The following is a 20000-nucleotide window of genomic DNA, read 5'->3' on the forward strand; positions in this document are numbered from 1 at the left end:
GGATTGTCTATCCACAAGAATACCTTGGAGAATAAGAGCAGATGTCCCGAAACACCTGGATGAGTGACACATCCTTAGCCAGCTACCACATTGGCCCATTACTCTGGACAGTGGCCTTAAAAGGGCCTTGGACAGAGACATCTTTGCAGTTAACCATACATGCAGGCAAGTGATACAAGACGCTGAGAGGTCACCCTCCACCCTTCCACCCAGATGTCCACACCAGACTCCTGACATGAACCCAGTACTACAGTCCTTCTCGAACTCTGGCCCCATGGCCCCAGTATACAGTCCACCTCCAACCCAGACCCAGTTCTACAGTCATCCTCGAATGGACCTTCCAAGGAATCTGTGTACAGTACCCCATGTGCGATCGCCCATCGTCATTCTATGCCAGCATCATACTCCCCCTAAGGTAAAGTACAAGTGGAGGCCTTCTCAGTCACGACAGTCTGCCCTTTTGAAGTGTTACCGAGTGCCAGTATAGTTTCCTTATCCTTTTGTCATTTGTTCAGTACCTTTTGCAGTGTTTCGTGTTCTAGTGTAAACTGTTCAGTTAATCCTCAAGTCCTTGGTACCCTCAGTGCAGACTCGAGTCATATTCTGTGTTATATTGTCCCTTTACTGGCATGTTAATGTGTAAATCTCTCTTGCAGAGGGACCTATTCGCAGTGAACTCATCTTGGACTGTGCCTTGCCCTTATTCAAGACTCCAGTAGGAGGATCTTCCGGCGTTGCAAGCCCTTTAACAATTCAATTACCCATTTTCCCTTCTAATGTTTTTCTTTTTGTAAATACACTTCCTTAATTTATCCCAAGGTGTTTGCGTAACATTTTCTTATGAAGTAGAGCCCTCAGCTCCTAAAATCATCCCTTTTTTCTTTGTTTTTTTACGATTTCCCTTTATGTAAGTCAGAACTCCATGGCCAGTTAAGTAAAGTTTCCTTTGTCGGCCTGTAAAACTCTCTAGAAATCATATAACCCCAGGGAAACTCGTAAAAATGGCGACCTTCCCATAGATCTCGTTTAGCAGTTGCATTTTTCCCTTTATTGCTGCTTCACTACATTTGCAACTCGCCAGATCAGCTATTAGCAACTGATTGTTCCAGTTCATTAGAACAACCTTAAATATTGCGAGACCCAAAATCACTCATTTAGCACAAACCTTAAGTTCTCAAGAACGCCTTAATTTCACGCTACAGCCGACCAAGTCCGAGCGTGACATAAAATCCAGTTACGTCTTCCGAGACGCTTATTAAAATTCGTTGGCCAATAACAACCACGTCTTAGTCAGATATATTAAATTTTAACAAAGTCTCCTCAGACTTACTGATCAATTGTCTTATTCGGGAATATCAATTCTCATTCAGTCTGAACAAGTGAGTGTTTCAGATTCATGCAATTAAGTCTTTTCGGACAACCTGAGTCTTCTCAGACATATTTGATTCTCTAGTGGGTCCAGTCCATATAACCATTATTTCAAGATGGCAACTGCCAAAGCCCAACAAAATGAGGACTTCAAATTCTACATGTCCACTGGAAAGGACATGGGACTATCAGGACAAGCCCTGAGGGAATGGGTTTAAGAGAGAGTGGATGATGCCAAGGAGGAAAGAGAAGCCAAGAACCTGAAGTATGGATTGAGAGGGCCAAAAGAGTCCTGGAGCGGCACACCCTCCCCGCGGAACTATCCCTTGTTCTCATTAAATTCCTGGGAGGGAAGGCACTCGTTGCCTACCATGCCCTTTCGCCAGAGGATAGGGGAAACTGGGAAGCCATACGCCAAGCGGTTACCAAGGCGTACGAGATTGCCCTCAAGCGGTGGAGAAGGCATTGGAGGGAGCAGCCAGGAGAAGCAGGCCAGACTTGGTCCGATTGGGCGTACCATTCTGAGCGGGCATTAGCAAAATGGCTCGAGTCCGAAGGAGCCACTAGTGCCGCTGAAGTACTCGAGAAATTTAAAATTTTAGCATTTCCTGCACTACGCCCCTCCTGCCCTGGCCACTCATGTAGTAGAAAAATCCCCTGCAACACTCACCGAGTGTTGCTGAATAGCAGACATGTGGGAGACTCACCACCCTCAGGAGGGATCCATGGGGCGGAAGATAAATCCCCCAACCCTCTTCGGAGGATCAAATCCCCATAAGAATGGAAACTCGGGCAAGCCCCTAACTTGCCATTATTGCAAAAAGACGGGGCATTCCTCTGATCAGTGCCAAAACAAGCAAACAGCGCCTCCTTCTCCCAGAAAACCACCCACTAACTCACCTGCGCCCTCCACAGGGGCAGTGTGAAGAGATTTTAGCCAAACCTTTTGCACTGCGTGCAAGGTTTATGGCCACTCTCCCTCTTGGGCGAAATGCCCTAAAAATAATAAGTCCAATACTCCCGTCGTCACCTTCACCATCACGAATTCCAAGTCCTTGGGCCCTCCCGCCGAAGGTCCCACGCATGAGGTCCCTCCCCGAGGAAGCTACCCCGCACGCCAAGTCAAGGCATTCGATGACTCTGGTGTGCAAATCTCCCTCATACGAAGGAATATAGTTCCCTATGGAGCTATTGTCAATAGACAAAAACTCGTCACGATTGAGGGAGTAAATCAATTTAAAATGATACTCCCTACGGTCCAACTGAGAGTCACAAGACCTCATCAATCAAAAAATTGCAATCTTGCAGTAGCAAGCTATCTACCCGGAGGCTATGACGTCATCCTGGGACAGGACTTTCAGTCCCCACAGAAATCACGACAATCCAGGGGTCCACATTCCCCAACTCCTTCCTCAGGCGCAAGTAATCCTCCACCGCCTTTCCCCCAGTCAAGACTGGCGCCCCCTGGGTACCATAAGGACGTGAAGTTCCTACCAGTGCCACCTGAGTATGATGTACAGTGGCCCCCCTCGATCCATTCCTGATCTAATTCCAGTGCCCAGCCCTGCCTCAGTGCCAGTGCCAGAGCCCCAACCAGATCTCCCTCCAGGAAAAGTCAAATCCCTGCCAGTGCCACTTGCGTGCACTGAGCAGTGCCAAGCTCTGTCCGTCCTGACTGATGAGCACACAAATCCCCTGATAGTGCCTGGCCCTGCCTCAGTGCCAGCGCGAGAGCATGCCTCCGATCTCCATTCAGGGATCCAACTCAGGACCCCCTCTCTTCACCCGGCCTGGCACCGCTACCAGCACCCGTAGGAGGGACAGTTCCTCTCGACCACAGCGGAAGTTCACCTAAAGGTGCAGCCTCGCAACCTGTGCCTGAGCTGGTTATTGATACCTACGAGCCTCTCACCACCCCCCCTGCCCCGACCGCCTCCTCTCTGTCTCAGTCTGTCGCAGACACAACCGCGAGCCAGGATTTTGCCATCTCTCACGTGGCCGATGAACTCCAAGAGCTGCGATGGATCATAGTAGAACTAGCAAAGAAGATCCCCGTGTCAGCTGTCGCAGCAGCCGACACAGGTGGCACTCCATGCCACCCTCCGGCCTCGGGCCCTCCGATTCCCCAGCCGAGGACAACTGCCCAAGTAGGAGAGGTTCGCGGCGGAATTAACACGGGCATGGGAAATTCCAGGTAGTCTACAAAGAACTCTAGAGCTCTCCTGGCACCTGTGCCACCCCTTCATCTTTCAAAGGTCTTGGCACCTCTAATCCAGAAGAGGATGTCAAGGGCCTCCACTATCTTCTTCCATTCCTCTGGAACTTCTATTCTGTATCCTTCTCTGTTGATCTTTCCTTCAAGTTTTTCTTAAATTATCACCACAAGAGGCAATTAAAATATGTGATACCATTCCCCTCTAAATGCATAAATCATTTTGTTATAAAGCAGTAAGAACAACAAAGTAGGAAGTGGCACCCTTGCACCCATACCTTGGCACAGGGCATGCGTGTCAGCTCTTCCTGAAGGAGTCGTGCCCTTTGAGTTCCCTTTTCCAGCCCTTGGGCTGAGAGATAGTCCAGGCCGTAGACTATAGGCAACGGACGATAAATCCCTGCATACACAATAAATACCTCACTCTATTACTATTGGCCTTTCTGCCTATATCATTTACTCTTTTATTTATCTATTTATTTTTATGTTTTTCTACTCTTAACGAATCGCGAGTCATAGATTCCTGCCCTTTGCCCTTGTGATTTTAACCCCACCTTCGTAAACCAAGAGATGCATCCCGCCTCAGTAAGCGGTCATGCCCCTCACTTGTATCGTTCTGTTCATTTTCCTTTTGTTTTATTTGTTTTTTCTAAGATATCTATTTTTGTCCCAGACCCCTCTTCATTTGTCTGCTCATCCCGTCATAACATTGACTGAATATCTATTTATAGCCTTTGCCAGAGTTGTGGGCCGTGGAAGCATAAAAATTAGCGTTGTTTAAAGTTAACGATTTAAAACTTGCGAATAATCCCTTTGCCTCGCTCGCTCACAGCTGTCAAAATTCCCCCGTGTAAGTTGTCAACTGTCAACTGTCGAGTTGGCGATCCTTTGAACTGTTAGCTAAGCCTTGAGCTTATAAACAATTACGTTATCTCACAAAGGGGATGTCATTTACAAAATAACTGCTGTGTTATCATTTACACCACCTCTTCAAGGCATACTAACCGCATGCCTCTTGTTTATTTACAATTAAGGAACTTATAAGTAAATTAATTCGTAAATTTTGTCACCCGCTTCAAAACTGCCTTGTCCTTGTAATCTTAAAGTAACGTTTACTGTAAATTTGAAAGAAATTAATGTGCCATGTTAAAGTAGTTTAATACTAATATGTGTTGGAAATAAAGCAAAATTATACTTCGTAATAATATCAAAGTAAAATATACTTTTGCATCGCGTGTTGGGAGAAAAGTAGAGTAAAGCTCGATGCCAACTTCTTGAATATCAACATGCGCACCCGAAGGAAAGTGCATGTTTTCTTCTGTGGGGAGCTATTATAGTTATCATGAAGTCTTAGCATGGTGGCCATTCAGCTTTCCTTAGTTTACCCTTGAATGTGTCGAAAGTAAAGTAATCACTGAAAGCCAGCCCGTAGCTGCCTTAAGCTATTGAGAGTAAATTTGTCGCTGCACAGGCGACCCAACTGACCTAGTCACCAACACATTAACATTATCAACATCCCGATCTGTCCCCCTTTACCTGGGACGATCATTCAGAAGGCACAGCAAATAAAGTCGAGGATGGGAGGCTGACTGTCACTCCCTTAAGCAGCTTAGTTCAACTAAGCTACTTAAGAAAACCTTTCCAAAGGCAGAATGAGCTGGCTGGATTGTCTATCCACAAGAATACCTTGGGGAATAAGAGCAGATGGCCCGAAACACCTGGACGAGTGACACATCCTTAGCCAGCTACCACGTGGCCCATTACTGGGACCCCTACTCTGGACAGCGGCCTTGAAAAGGCCTTGGACAGAGACATCTTTGCAGTTAACCATACACGTGGGCGAGTGATACAAGACTCTGAGAGGTCACCTCCACCCTTCCACCCAGATGTCCACACCAGACTCCTGACATGAACCCAGTACTACAGTCCTCTTCGAACTCGAGCCGCAATATACAGTTCACCTCCAACCCAGACCCAGTTTTACAATCATCCTCGAATGGACCTTCCAAGGAATCTGTGTACAGTACCCTGTGTGTGATCGCCCATCCTCATTCTACGCCAACGCCCCCACTCCCCCTAAGGTAAAGTACAAGTGAAGGCCTTTTCAGTCACGACAGTCTGCCCTGTTGAAGTGTTACCGAGTGCCAGTATAGTTTCCTCATCCTTGTGTCATTTGTTCAGTGCCTTTTGCAATGTTTCGTGTTCTAGTGTAAATTGTTCAGTTAATCCTCGAGTCCTTGGTACCCTCAGTGCAGACTCGAGTCATATTCTGTGTTATATTGCCCCTTTACTGGCATGTTAATGTGTAAATCTCTCTTGCAGAGGGACCTATTCGCAGTGGACTCATCTTGGACTGTGCCTTACCCTTATTCAAGACTCCAGTATGAGGATCTTCCGGCGTTGCAAGCCCTTTAACAATTCAATTACCCATTTTCCCTTCTAATGCTCTTCTGTTTGTAAATACACTTCCTTAATTTATCCCAAGGTGTTTACGTAACATTTCCTTATGAAGTAGATCCCTCAGCTCCTAAAATCATCCCTTTTTTCTTTGTTTTTTACGATTTCCCTTTACGTAAGTCAGAACTCCAAAGCCAGATAAGTAAAGTTTCCGTTGCCCGGCCTGTAAAACTCTCTAGAAATCATATAACCCCAGGGAAATTTGTAAAAATATATATTATCAAACTAGGTAAAACTGGAGTTAACTATAACCTCCAATAGGAATGAGTAATCATCATTTGACCCATAAATAACATTCAAAAGCTCGTTTCCTTGACAAACATGCCAATATTAATTTTTCAAAACACAAGAAACACCTAAAAGCTCATCAAAAACAGCTACTAAGTGAACCTGTATTATTCCAGATTTGTAGATTCCAAACGCAAGACTGCAATCCGCGAATCAATGCTCAGACAACTGTGCCAGGTGGGATTGTCACATGTTGATTTGGATGACGTCCGCAAGCAGTTTGCCATCTTCAACTTACACAGAGATGCCTTTGAAAGTTCACCACGGTGGTATTCTGGAGATGCACCGGTAAGAGAATAAATTTCTTCTTTAGTAAATTTATGTACATTTTCATAAATTAAAACTCGAGGAGCCTTCTCGAAATACATGGCTTCAGTAATATTTAATGATGTGTCTTTAGCAGCTTTCAACAAGTTTCCTGGTTTATTCTTCCCTCAGCAGTTGGTGTCTCATTCTCCAATGATTTTACTGTATATATATATTAGTATTTCCTTTAACAGTGGCCGTTCACTCAAAAACCCTACACTAACAAGATTCTAATCCTACTTCTTCATCAAGAATCTGAACCTTTTTTTCTCTGTGCAACACCCTACTCACTTCACGAACTCACTTCACGAATAAACGACACTTCCTTCCTAAATAGCTTTCTAAGGGTCTCAAACGTTCAGGTAATCTATGTCTGTCCGTAGAACTTACAATTCACAGTCAATTATTCGGGGTCCTTTTTATTTGCAACTCTCATACAGAATTAATACCTCATCCTCTCACAGATTTAATTCCTCTCATAGATTTAAGTGTCTATGTCTTGTTAAAAGAGAGAAGACTGCAAAATCTGTAATACTTTAACCAATTTCCCTTCAAAATTCATTTTCGGCAGTGGAGACTATATATAATTTCTAACACTCTCATAAGATTATGCCTCCCTATTTACTTGCTCTCAATAATTATCCATCTGTGCTATTCTTTGCAGTTTTTTCTCAGTTTTTATTTAATTGAAAGTCGAATACCTTTCCAATACTACCTGTAATACAAATATAGAAAAAAGACAGCTTAAATAACTAAACCAGTCACCTTTTTTGTGAATTACCTGAATCACTGCATGATTCATAATGAATATGAGTAAAAATTTGTGAAAAGTCCAAAAAAGACAGAAAAGCATAGACGAAAGATATCCCACAAACTCATGCAGGAACACAATCCATGCCAGACGCCAGCACCTATGAATTGCTAAATTACCTACCCTCTTGACCATATGAGTGAGAAGCAGCAAAAAAAAAAAAAAAAAAAAAAAAACTGTCAAACCATGAATTATAAGGAAAGTTGCAGCTGAACACCTCAATGACAAAGTGCCCTGAAATCACGGTTTCAGCTCTAGAAAATCTGGGGAAAAGGATAACATGTCAGTCTAACAAGGACTCAGTTAATCAGCTGCCCTTGTGGAGGAGGACAAGGAGGAAGAAGCAACGAAGAGGGAAGTTTCAGAAATCAAACTGCGATGCAAAAACCTAAGAGGAAAAATTTCTGTATGAATAACCACAAGTACTGAGGAGCAGCAAATACCAAGGTTGAATGCAAGGAAATTAAGATCTGAAATATGTATTGGGTAATGAATTAGTTTTATCTTGTAAGAAAAAGGTAACAAACTAATTTTATACCACGTCAATGTGGGCGGACTGGAACCACTGGGCTCAATATTGAAATCACTTGGGCAGAAAACCTCAGTTTCTGCATAAGGACATAATATGACTTGTAGCAAGAAATACAGTAGCTGAATACAAAAATTAAGTCGGTGAAGTTAGTTAAACAATTGGAAAAGCATATGCTTTTTGGCCACATAGCTTCATAGACAGGAGATTCAATACGCACAAATCTCATCAATAGCGCATTCCAGTTACAGTAACCACAGAACTCATCTTGGAAACAGAAACGTCAATAAAGCTTATGGTACAAAATTTGAAAAGGATAGAGGGCAGCACAACAGGACAGCTGAATTTCGGAAACAGAGGTCATATATGAACCCAATACTTCAAGTATAAAACGCAAGCTTCTCAACATCAGTAGAGTCAAAGCCAAGGTAATTCCCTTGAAATTAATATGGAATCGTAGCTATTCATTAAGGTTTAGCAGCTTTACAATGAATTGTAGTTATTCATCAAGGTAAAGCAGCTTTACAATGACACTATTCTCCAACAGACCACTGACTACATCGTTTACTAATTTGTCTGTGACAAAAGAAATGCGATAATGAGCTTTTTCAATTTTTGGCTAATGAAATTTTCTGTAATTCTAGGACGTAGTAAATGACAGGTACTGGGCAGTCAATGACGTGGACCAGCTTGATACAAGCAAGCACCACTGGTATACTCACGGGTTACCCATCTGGCCTCTACCATACCAAGATCTGACCAATGATTCAACTCCAAAAATACTTCCCCTTCCCAAGAAGAAGCCCATCGACTGGCCAAACTATGGAATGGCAACGCCTATATACTATGCTGCGAAGGCTTGGAGAAATCAGGTAGTATATCTTACAAGCTAATTTTCTTTTTTCCAGTCAGATATAGAAACAAAAACAAACTCATTTTCGTATCACATCCTAATGACTTTTGTAAGAACCTTTGTTGCGCAAAAATTTTGACAAAAGGTAGCATCAACATTTCTTAATGGTGTTCTTAAAAGATTTAATCTTACATTTAAACAATGAATAGGTTATATAAAATTTCACACTGCGCAGATGCAAAAAAACAAGTATTTTTGGAAAGACCATTTAATTATCTTTTATTTAATTTCTTATGTTTCATTTAATTTCATATCCAGCTCAAGCCCATTTTACTAAATTATAACCGAAAATGCAAAGCTTAAGCGTCCTCCAGCATGGAAAAACAGTAAAATTTAGTACACCACACATATAACTTGGAATAACACCTGATAACATATCTTTTCAAGTTCCCAGACAGAAAGACTTTGGGACCCCTATCAAGGAGTTAAACATTTTCTCCCTAAAGTCATTGCTGTTGCAGAAAATGACAGTCTAACAAAACAAAAATTAACCACCGAAGGAAGCTACTGATCACTAACCAAAATTCTGATTTGACTTGATTTGTTTTATGACGATTCGACTATAAAGCCAAGATTGGTGAACTTTCAGCCGTACAGTGCTTAAGACAGTGAAAAGGGGGAGCTGAAGTGATTGAAAAGAAAGACTGGAAAAATGAAGCAGAATGGGGGTAAAATTAAGGACTAAAAAGGGGCCGCAGAGACGCTTCCAACCTTTAGTTACGCCTACAGTGCCCCACGTTAGGGGCACTGACGGCACCACCCGCCTTAAGGGACTAAGCAAAGTTCTGCTCTCCAACTTACAAACATTTAAAATACATATTTACCTAACACCACCACATCACAAAGAATTTCTTACTCCTAATCTAATTCTCTGACTACATTTACAGGCCTGGAGTCTTGAGGAATTCTTCCATCAGATGAAGAAGAAATCGCCTTTCAAGGGTCACAAAGATTTCCACAAACTAGCCAAGTCACTGGTGGAGACAATCGACAGTCAGCAGGTTGAAAACTACAGTGAATGGCCATTCTTCAAATATTCTCTGAAGCCAATGGCACTGTCGGTGGTACGGCTCTTCCTGGTTTGTTCATGTATTCAATCTAATTTTAAAATAAATTACATATATATATATATATATATATATATATATATATATATATATATATATACATATATAATATATATACACATATATATATATATATATATATATATATATATATATATATATATATATATATATATATATATATATATATGATTATGTGCACCAATTGCTGAAGGTGATTATGTGTGCAAGTAATGCCAACCCCACTACAACAGACAAACGAGAACACACCAAACAGCCTAAAATACAAAAAACAAAAATACCGAGTAAAAATCCAGTAGACACACGCGCGCGCGCAAAATAAAACCTAACCTCCTATCAATACCAACTATCATCAATTCAGGTCCGACGTAACAAAGGGCTGTGTCCGGACGAGCTCTACATCTACTTCCGAGTGACTCCCTGCCACCCGAAGGAAGCCCAGCACCTCGTCTGCACACAAGCAGCCCTGGCCGCTAGGACCATCCTGACGGAGATTAACTGCCGCACCACAGATGTCATCGTTGGGTACACCAAGGTGAGCAAACTCTGGTTCAGGAATTGTGTGTGTGTGTGTGTGTGTGTGTGTGTGTGTGTCACGGGCCCCACACAATCTTGAATGTCCTATCACCTCTTATCAACACGTGTCCGTATGATGACTACTGCATATTCATTCCTAAGGATACACAAAATTTAATCCAGGATAAAAGACTGATCGTATCCTAAAGCACTAAATGCAAATATTTATACGGTAGTTACAATTTTCGCTCTTCAGTCCATGATTTCATGAAGTATATGTATGTGTGTGTTTCACGAGCCACATACAACCTTGAATGTCCTATTGGCTCATATCAACCCGTGCCCATATGATGGCTTTACATATTCATTCCTCAGTGGATATAAAACAATTAATATCGAGGATTCAGAGGATAAATACGGATCGTATCCTATCTTGAATGTCCTATTACTTCATATCAAGACGTGTTCAAAAGATGATTATACATATTCATTCTTCAGTGGATATAAAAACATTTAATATGCACGATTCAGAGGATAAATAACTATCGTATCCTAAAGTATTCAATGTAATGATTTACGGAGTAGTCACAACCCTAATACAATTCAACTTGTATTTTAATATTTTACTTAAATTTTGTTTACTTATTTATTTATCTCTTCTTTCTGTATTTCCCATTACCTTCTGTTACTTCTTTCTGATGAACAACATATTCTTTGGAAGCTTGAGGGTTTGTTCCATATGAATAGGGTTCATCTTCTGAATAATAATAATAATAATAATAATAATAATAATAATAATAATAATAATAATAATAATAATAATAATAATAATAATAATAATAATAATAATAATAATAATTTTCACTCTCCAGTCCATGATTACTGTTTAAAGCCAGTTCTGACATAATAAAATATGTTTACACAATGCATCATTAAAAACTATCCCTTATGTTGTAAATGACACTTGCAAAACAGCTGGTGTCATCAACTGAATGCTGAGAAATCATAGGATTACTGACAAAAATTCTCTCTCCTTTACCTATTTAAAACCTGGTTTTAAAGGGATCTGACAATATTCCAAATATCTATTGTAGAATTTTTGAGCACAACTCTTCATTCAAAAATACTAATCCTTTTCATATTAAATTAGTTTTAAGTGACTAAATATTATTCCAGGAATCTATAATAATTTCTTTTAACTTCTAACTCCCCAAATTTTTCGTGAAAAGGATACCAAATTTTAAAAAAAATAAAGGTTTAATGCATTAGTAACATAGATACGGTGGGGAAAAAAAACTGCCATTTCACCCAGAAAACTTTGATGACACTAGCTACCAATGTGCACCCGCTCAAAAAAAGTGCACGATGAAGAAAAATACTAAGGATACACACACACACACAAAATTGTAATTCCATACTATCGCGTCTGCATATTGTTGACATATCCCTGTGTCTCACCCAACTGATAGAAATGTCAAACCAAAACAAAAAAGGAAAACTGAAACCAAAAACTGTATCCTACAATCATATCACCGCCACACCTGCATCATTGCATTTAATCATGTTTCAAACTGCATATAGCATGGCGCTCTCTCTCTCTCTCTCTCTCTCTCTCTCTCTCTCTCTCTCTCTCTCTCTCAAAAACCGAATACAAACCCAAAACTTCAACTTGGACCTCATCAAACCAGAAAAGAAAAATCTCCACTAACTGGAAATGAATACTGACGCACCACCAAAATGTACATTTAAGCACCAAGTCACGAAATGCTCCAACGAAAAACTGAACTGCTAGAAATACTGTACTGCAATTCAAACGCAAAAAGACATATGTTCGAATCCCGGTAGAGGTTGGTGCACTTACACGTAATTCCCGCTGGAAATACTTATTCCCAAGGTAAAGTCAAATTGACAGTAATGGATATTGTGGTCTAATGATTGAAAGTATAAAGTCAAGAGTAAAATTTGTGATACATATATATATGTATGTACGTATATATATTAAAATTTATGATATATATATATATATATATATATATATATATATATAATATATATATATATATACATATATATACAGCATATATAATATATAAATTTATATGTGAAATATTTTCTGAAATCTATCTAATGAAAGGATCCCATAAAAACACCAAAAGGGTAGAAAGTTATAGCTATTATTTCAGAGACACTGTCTGTCTCCCTCAACAGGCAGGTGATGAATGAAATAAGAGTTACAGAGCAGTGGTATTTATACCAATTATGGAATATTCCAGAAGTCTGCCGCTACGTCACTCCTGTTGGCAGCTTCTCCTTAAACTTCTTAACAGCTGGTTGGGTCAGATCTGAATCCCAGGCTCCTTTGGGGAGGTTCATCGTATTTCTTTGTTTAATCAGTGCTGATTCTATCATCTGGCTTTTGAACTGACAATTGCTGCTATAAATTATACGTGACATATTCCAGTTTATTTTGTGGTTATGATTATGTGGTTAAAAATAGCTGAGCTCTATTGTCCACACCTTATTTGACATTTACGTTGTGTTGATCTCTGGGGGAGTACTTTGCCTGTACAACCGATGTAGGATCGGTCAGAGTCAAGGCAAAGGATTTCGTATACTCCAGTTTTAGCCAATCTATACAAGGCATATTTTGAAACTATAATAAATGAAATAAAACCCAAAGACTGCTGTGGATGAGATATGTAGATGATATCCTAACATTCTAGGAAGATAGGTGGGGCAATTTCAACCAATTTTTCAAAATTATATGCATTAGTGACCAGCATCAAATTCAAAGTTGAATGGGAAACAAACAACAAAATTCCTTTTCCTGATGTTTTAATAATTAGAGACACGGCAGGATATAAATTTACCATATTCAGAAGACCAACATTTTTCACTTTCATATATTCGCCATTTTAGTTATCATAACATTAATAACAAATTGGCATAGCCAGCAATTTGTTCTTAAGGGCCTTATGGATTTTCTCCCAAGAATTCCTGGAAAAGGAATTTGAACTAGCCTGTAAGCAGCTGTCATCATTAAAGTACCCTGACCATATAATTGAGACAACGATCTATAAAGCGAACATAAATTTCTACTGACCTCATCAAAAAATGACCAGAGAGACGCCTAACAATAAAATCAAGATCCCACATCTGGACAGGATTAAGACATTGACACAGACACTTGGAAACTCTAAACCTTTTGTTTTTACCTACCCAAATACCTTAGCCAAATCCTTATTAATGTCTAACAAAAGCCAGTTCCCCAAATTAAGTGTCAAAATCAAAAGCCAGTCCCATCAAAGACACAGGACTAAATATTACAAGATATGGAAAATCATAAACAATCACATCACAAAATTGTCACGTATAATTTATGCAATTGTCAGTTCAAAGTCAGATGACATCAGTGATTTACAGGTAAATCATTCAGATCCCAGAGACTAATACAACATAAATATTCAGCAAGATATGGATAACAGAGCTCAGATATTCGTAACCATATAAACAATCACATCACAAAATAAGCTAGAATATGTCACGTATAATTTATAACAGCAATTGTCAGTTCAAAAGTCAGATGATAGAATCAGCGAACTGATTAAACAAAGAAATACACGATGAACCTGATCATGTGACATTGAAAGTGTTGTGGATTGAACTGGGACGTTTCAGAGTTCTGATAGATAAAAGGTATATTGTATATATGGACATGTATAACTAAGAGCAGCCATTTAATCATTTACGTAGGAAGTGAGTAAGATAACTCATTAACACTTATTTTTTCCAGACATTATACGGAATACCCAGTTTGCGTCACAGTGAAACTCGTCTGTTTCTCCATTTTCCCATTTTTTCCATTCTGTTTTCCATTGTAAAACACCATTTCATGTTTTCTTTTTTCCGTTTTGAATGTTGATTTGACATTTATTTTGGTCTAGAATAATTATGATCTTCTTATATTGTTTGGTGACCAGGGTGTTAGTCACTAGTATCGGTTGGTCTAGAATCATTAATTCAATTGATTGTGAATCGGAATTTCCTATAGTTATATTTTCCATTTTTAGTGTGTGTGAGTCACTCCATTTCATGACCGTAGCTTTTGCTGTAATACTTTCATTAAATTTGAAAATACAGTCCAGTTTTGTATCTCGGTGTTTAATTCCAGTAGGCCTTTGTCTGAGGTTAGATACAGGGAGAGGAGTCGACGAGAGAGAAAGAATGTGCTGACCCAGTGCTGGCCATTTGCTACCAGAAAATCTTAGGGATATGATGCTGTTCTTAAAACAGATGCAGTAAAAGATTATGACCCTAATTGACCTTGTGAAGGGTCATAACGGTGTGGTGGGCAGCAGTCAGGTCGTTAGTATATAGGGTATAGGTTACGCTTCTGAAGAGACATGTCTTATTATTACTGGTATTGGCATCTCACAATAGGATTTGATGGTTCAGCAATTCGGTTTAGGGAGGTGTTAAATGCACTCGAGTCAGTCTTTCTCGAGCATGAGTGTGTGTGTGGTTTAATGATGTGTCACGGGCCGCAAAGTTTTAGTGTGTTTATAGGTATTTCTGGACTTTAGTTCATATTGGGGAATGTTTGGGGAAGAGGGTGTGCGCATCGTGTGTAATTACGGTATCTTGACCGCTTGTGTGTGGTAAAACACGTGAAAACGCGCACTTCTTTTTTTTCCTCACTCTTTCTTTGGTGGAAGGATTTTCGCACAGTCAAGCAGAGGCATACATAAGTGTTATTATTATTTCTGAGGCATACATAACTGTTATTATTATTTTTTTATTGTTAATTTTAGTGTCAGATTTGAAGTGTACAAGCCAGTTAAGGAGGCGGGTGGAATATGGTTTTTTGATTGCACTGCAACTAATATCGGGCATTGGCAGTAGTGACGTCATCCCCTGAGTGACGTGTCAGGGACATCATTAGTTGGGCAGAGTTTCTTGCCTTCTTCGCCATCCTATGTAGGATATTTGAATTTTGGGCGTGACTTACATGTTTTGTTTTTTTATATGGCAATCCGCAGTTTGCATCTGTGTTTTGGGCTTAATAAGGGGATTATTTAATTATTGTATTATCTCTGGGGACTGTGATTATTGGGAAATAATTTATTTAATAGTTGAGTTACTGTGAGTAAATATTCCTTATGCAAGTGTGTGTACACTCGGCAAGAAAAGTGAGGATACAGTTTTTTAAATCTTCGGACATATATTGCTAAATAATGAGACATCTGGCAACTTTAGAAAGGGGAGGAGCTTCAGTCTTCTTGTGTTTGCTTGACCTCCTATAACTTTCAATCATATTCTACGGTTCTGAAATCATTGATACTTAAATGCAGTAGTAAGCTTTACAATATTAGTTCAAGTTGTAATTTGCAGCGACAGTTCTGAGCAAAATAAACATTTTTCCACATAACCTACGAAGTAACCTTGCACATATGAATTTATGACACCACAATGAACGGAACGCTTGCATAATCGGAAACGCGATCTTCCATAATGAAATCAAGAGTTAAATTTGAGCTTTGTCCAACGAAAAACTTGGGGAACAATAAAGGAACGAATGCAATGTTATGGTGAGAGAGAGAGAGAGAGAGAGAGAGAGAGAGAGAGAGAGAGAGAGAGAGAGAGAGAGAGAGAGAGAGAGAGAGAGAGTTGCTGTTGTGTAGGCCTAGGCCTATGCCTATATATAGAGAGACTCATTTCATTATTTTTTTTCTTTTAGAGATTGAGCGATACTATATTTGTATAGTATGTTTTAACAATGGAGAGAGAGAGAGAGAGAGAGAGAGAGAGAGAGAGAGAGAGAGTTGCTGTTGTGTAAGCCTAGGCCTACATGTAGAGCTACTCATTTCATTATTTTTTTTCTTTTAGAGATTGAGCGATACTATATTTGTACAGTATGTTTTACCCTAAGAAGAGAGAGAGAGAGAGAGAGAGAGAGAGAGAGAGAGAGAGAGAGAGAGAGAGAGAGAGAGAGAGAGAGAGACTATGGCAACGGTAAGAAACATCCAGTTACTTGTGTTTTCCCGCCGAAGTTATCGCGGTACTCCGCACATCATCGAGAACGCTCTTGCGGATTTAAATAGATTGGGTCAACCTGCCCTAGCTGTCACAACATTTACTGCCATTAATTCCAGCTGACCTTTAACACCGTGAAATACAAATATGAATCTGTAAAAATTAAAGAAATCATCATTACCTCGTATGATGATGCAATAATAAGCTTGTTCATAACGGAAAACGAGTAAATATTGCCGTTCTGATAAACAGTACTACAACGAGATATCCACACACTATCTTTTAGATCTCTATGAATGAAGTCATCTGAGAAATTCTGATTACTTCGGACATGCATGGTTTTTAAGTATCTGAACGTTTTTGTTTTGCAGAATTAACATATATGATATAATTTGCATTGTATTTTCATATTCTAGAGTAAATTTACTGAGATTATGTGTTTTCTGTAAGAAATAAATTAAAATTCGATGAACAAAATCTAAAGAAAACTGTATCTTCACATTTCTTGCCGAGTGTACATTTCTTAGACTTTTAAACTTTTTTTTATAGTTACATACATACGTGTTTTATTTTCGGTACGTACGTGCGTGTATGCAAAAAAAGCTGGAAAGCTGTTTTTGCCTTGACGACTGGAGAGGCGGGCTTACTTCGGTTTTTTTTTTTTTTTGCCTTGACGACTGGAGATGTGTTGGGGAGATGGGGGCGGGGGAGATATTGCACTAAAGGGACGGGAACGATTCTTTTTTTTTCTCTCTCTCTCTCACTTCCATTTGCTCGAGTCCTGTTTTCTTTATGTGAGGGTAGACTCCCATTCTCTTTACTTAAGGGGGGGACTGAGTGTTTTTTTTTTTTTTTTTTTTTTGCCTAGAAGACACAAAGTTCATCTTGACCTACTTTGCAGTCAGCTGTGCGCTGGGCCCCCTGTTTTTTCCCATGGGTTTTTTTACTTAATTATGGGTTTAATTAATATTTTCTTTTTATTTTTGAGGATTAATTGTTAGAATAACAGGATTTAACATTGTGGGTTTTGTAGTGTGTGGGAATTCTTTCAGAGAGAATTTTTTTCTGTAAGGTGAAAATGGCGAGGAAATAGTGATCAGAGATTCTTTAAGTCAGCCTATGGTTGTGTAGGGTGCGGAGATTCAGTCCACAGTTTGAAGGGTTTTGTTGAAATTTGGAAGAGTCAAAGGTCGATGGTTAGGTTGAGTTCTCGGGCCCCATGGGTTTGTTGTTTTAATTGTAACATGCAGGGACACATTAAAAGATTTTGCCGTCTTAAATATTGTAACGGTTGTAGGAGTTATGGTCATCCTTGGCAGTCTTGTCCGTCTTTGAGACAGAATATTGGTAGACCCACATTTCACAATTTTGGTAGCTCAAGTAAGAAAGTTCCTCAAGCGGATTTTTCAAGGGGATCTAGCGATCGACGGGCATTGTCTAAAGAGCTATCATTTGCAAAGGAAAACTGGATGGGTGTTTCGTGTGATATAGGACTACTTACTGGGAGAACCCTCAGAGGCAAAGCTAGTGGTAAAACGGTCTGTGCATGGGATAAATGTAAGGGTTTTAATAGACACAGGAGCCTCTATTAATTGATGAATTATGAGTTGTTCCGATCGGTGTTTTCTGATCATTCTTTGAGACCTGCTGAAGGGAAAGTATGTGATGTTCAAGCAAATAGGTTACAGGTTTTGGGATACGTAGATGTGGATTTATCTCTTGGGAGTAAAACTTTTACAGAACCATTTCTGGTTTTGCAAGGGGCTGCTTTGGGGAATACATTGTTACTGGGTCATCCAGGATGTTGAAGACGCAAAATCTCAGTTCATACAGGGGCATGTGATATAACCATTGGAGTGCCTGGTGTGTTTGTCTTATGAGGGGATGGATGTGTGTGTAGTGGATGATGAAGATGGATCAGGTGTACATGAGAATGTGAGTGGGTGCTGAACATGTGTTGGTGGGTAAGAAGTTTTATAAAGGGGTTCTGTCGGATGATGTGGTTCTTGGTCCTGGTATGGTTGCTTTGGTGAAAGTTTGAGTGAGATGGGTGCATAAATCCAGACAGGTGTGTGTGGAGTGTAGCGAAAAGCTGAAGGGGGTAGTGTGTAAGGGTTCTATAAACAAGTTATCAAGGTCAGGGGATACTTGGGTGGAATTGCTAAACTGTAATGATTCAGTTAGCAATTATCAGAAGGGTACCTATGCAATCGACTTTGTTGACTGGGTCAATGAAGATAATTCAATTGCTATTGTTTGGGATCAGGTTAGGTTTAGGTTGTTAGGTTAGGTTAGGTTTAGGTTGTTAGGTTAGGTTAGGTTACGTTTAGGTTTAGGTTTAGGGTTAGGTTAGGTTAGGTTAGGTTAGGTTAGGTTCGGTTAAGGTTAAGGTTAAGGTTAAGGTTAGGTTAAGGTTTAGGTTAAGGATAACGTTAGGTTAGGTTTAGGTTTAGGTTTAGGTTAAGGTAAGGTTAGGTTAGGTTAGGTTAGGTGAGGTTAGGTTTAGGTTAAGGTTTAGGTTTAGGTTAAGGTTAAGGTTAGGTTAGGTTAGGTTAGGTTAGGTTTAGGTTTAGGTTAAGGTTAGGTTTAGGTTAAGGTTAGGTTAGGTTAAGGTTAAGGTTAAAGCTAGGTTATGTTAAGGTTAAGGTTAGGTTTATGTTAAGGTTAAGGTTAGGTTAGGTTAGGTTTAGGTTAAGGTTAGGTTAGGTTAGGTTTAGGTTAAGGTTAGGTTAGGTTAGGTTTAGGTTAAGGTTAGGTTAAGGTTAAGGTTAAGGTTTAGGTTAAGGTTAGGTTAGGTTAAGGTTTAGGTTAGATTACGTTAGGTTAGGTTAAGGTTAAGGTTAGGTTAGGTTAGGTTAGGTTAGGTTAGGTCAGGTTTGGTTTTGGTTTAGGTTTAGGTTTAGGTTAGGTTATGTTAAGGTTAGGTTTAGGTTAGGTTAGGTTAGGTTAGGTTACGTTAGGTTAAGGTTACGTTAGGTTAAGGTTAGGTTAGGTTAAGGTTAGGTTTAGGTTAGTTTTAGGTTAGGTTACGTTAGGTTAGGTTAGGTTAGATTAAGGCTAGGTTAGGTTAGGTTAGGTTAGGTTAGGTTAGGTTTAGGTTTAGGTTTAGGTTAGGTTAGGTTAGGTTAGGTTAGGTTAGTTAGGTTTAGGTTAATGTTAGGTTAGGTTAGGTTAGGTTAGGTTTAGGTTAATGTTAGGTTAGGTTAGGTTAGGTTTGGTTTAGGTTAAGGTTAGGTTAGATTTAGGTTATCGTTAGGTTAGGTTTAGGTTAGGTTAGGTTAGGGGAGGTTTAGGTTAAGGCTAGGTTAGGTTAAGGCTAGGTTAGGTTAAGGTTAAGGCTAGGTTAGGTTAGGTTAAGGTTAAGGTAGGTTAAGGTTAAGGTTTAGGTTCAGGTTTAGGGTAGGTGAGGTGAGGTTAGGTTAGGTTAGGTTAGGTTAGGTTTAGGTTTAGGTTAAGGTTACATTAGGTTAGGTTAGGTT

The 20000-nt window shown here is 39.6% G+C and overlaps 1 protein-coding gene and 1 long non-coding RNA gene across 7 annotated transcripts in view; one reads left to right on the forward strand and one right to left on the reverse strand.

Annotated features, from left to right (window-relative positions):
- LOC136856531 (uncharacterized) overlaps positions 1-20000 on the reverse strand; it is a 616643-nt gene that overhangs the window by 551993 nt on the left and 44650 nt on the right. The gene's annotated exons all lie outside the window — the stretch shown is intronic.
- Positions 1-20000, forward strand: part of LOC136856500 (uncharacterized) — a 104972-nt gene that overhangs the window by 79681 nt on the left and 5291 nt on the right. For 3 of the 5 annotated variants that reach the window (XM_067134364.1, XM_067134367.1, XM_067134373.1), the window contains 4 exons: positions 6442-6613; positions 8616-8843; positions 9772-9948; positions 10334-10507. In XM_067134364.1, the coding sequence (XP_066990465.1) occupies positions 6442-6613; positions 8616-8843; positions 9772-9948; positions 10334-10507 (751 nt within the window). Of the gene's footprint in view, positions 1-656; positions 5662-5902; positions 6614-8615; positions 8844-9771; positions 9949-10333; positions 10508-20000 lie in introns of all 5 variants that reach the window. The other 2 variants (XM_067134362.1, XM_067134370.1) reach the window with 2 other exon arrangements.

The sequence above is a fragment of the Macrobrachium rosenbergii genome, chromosome 3 (assembly GCF_040412425.1).
Source record: "Macrobrachium rosenbergii isolate ZJJX-2024 chromosome 3, ASM4041242v1, whole genome shotgun sequence".
NCBI classification, from domain to species: domain Eukaryota; kingdom Metazoa; phylum Arthropoda; class Malacostraca; order Decapoda; family Palaemonidae; genus Macrobrachium; species Macrobrachium rosenbergii.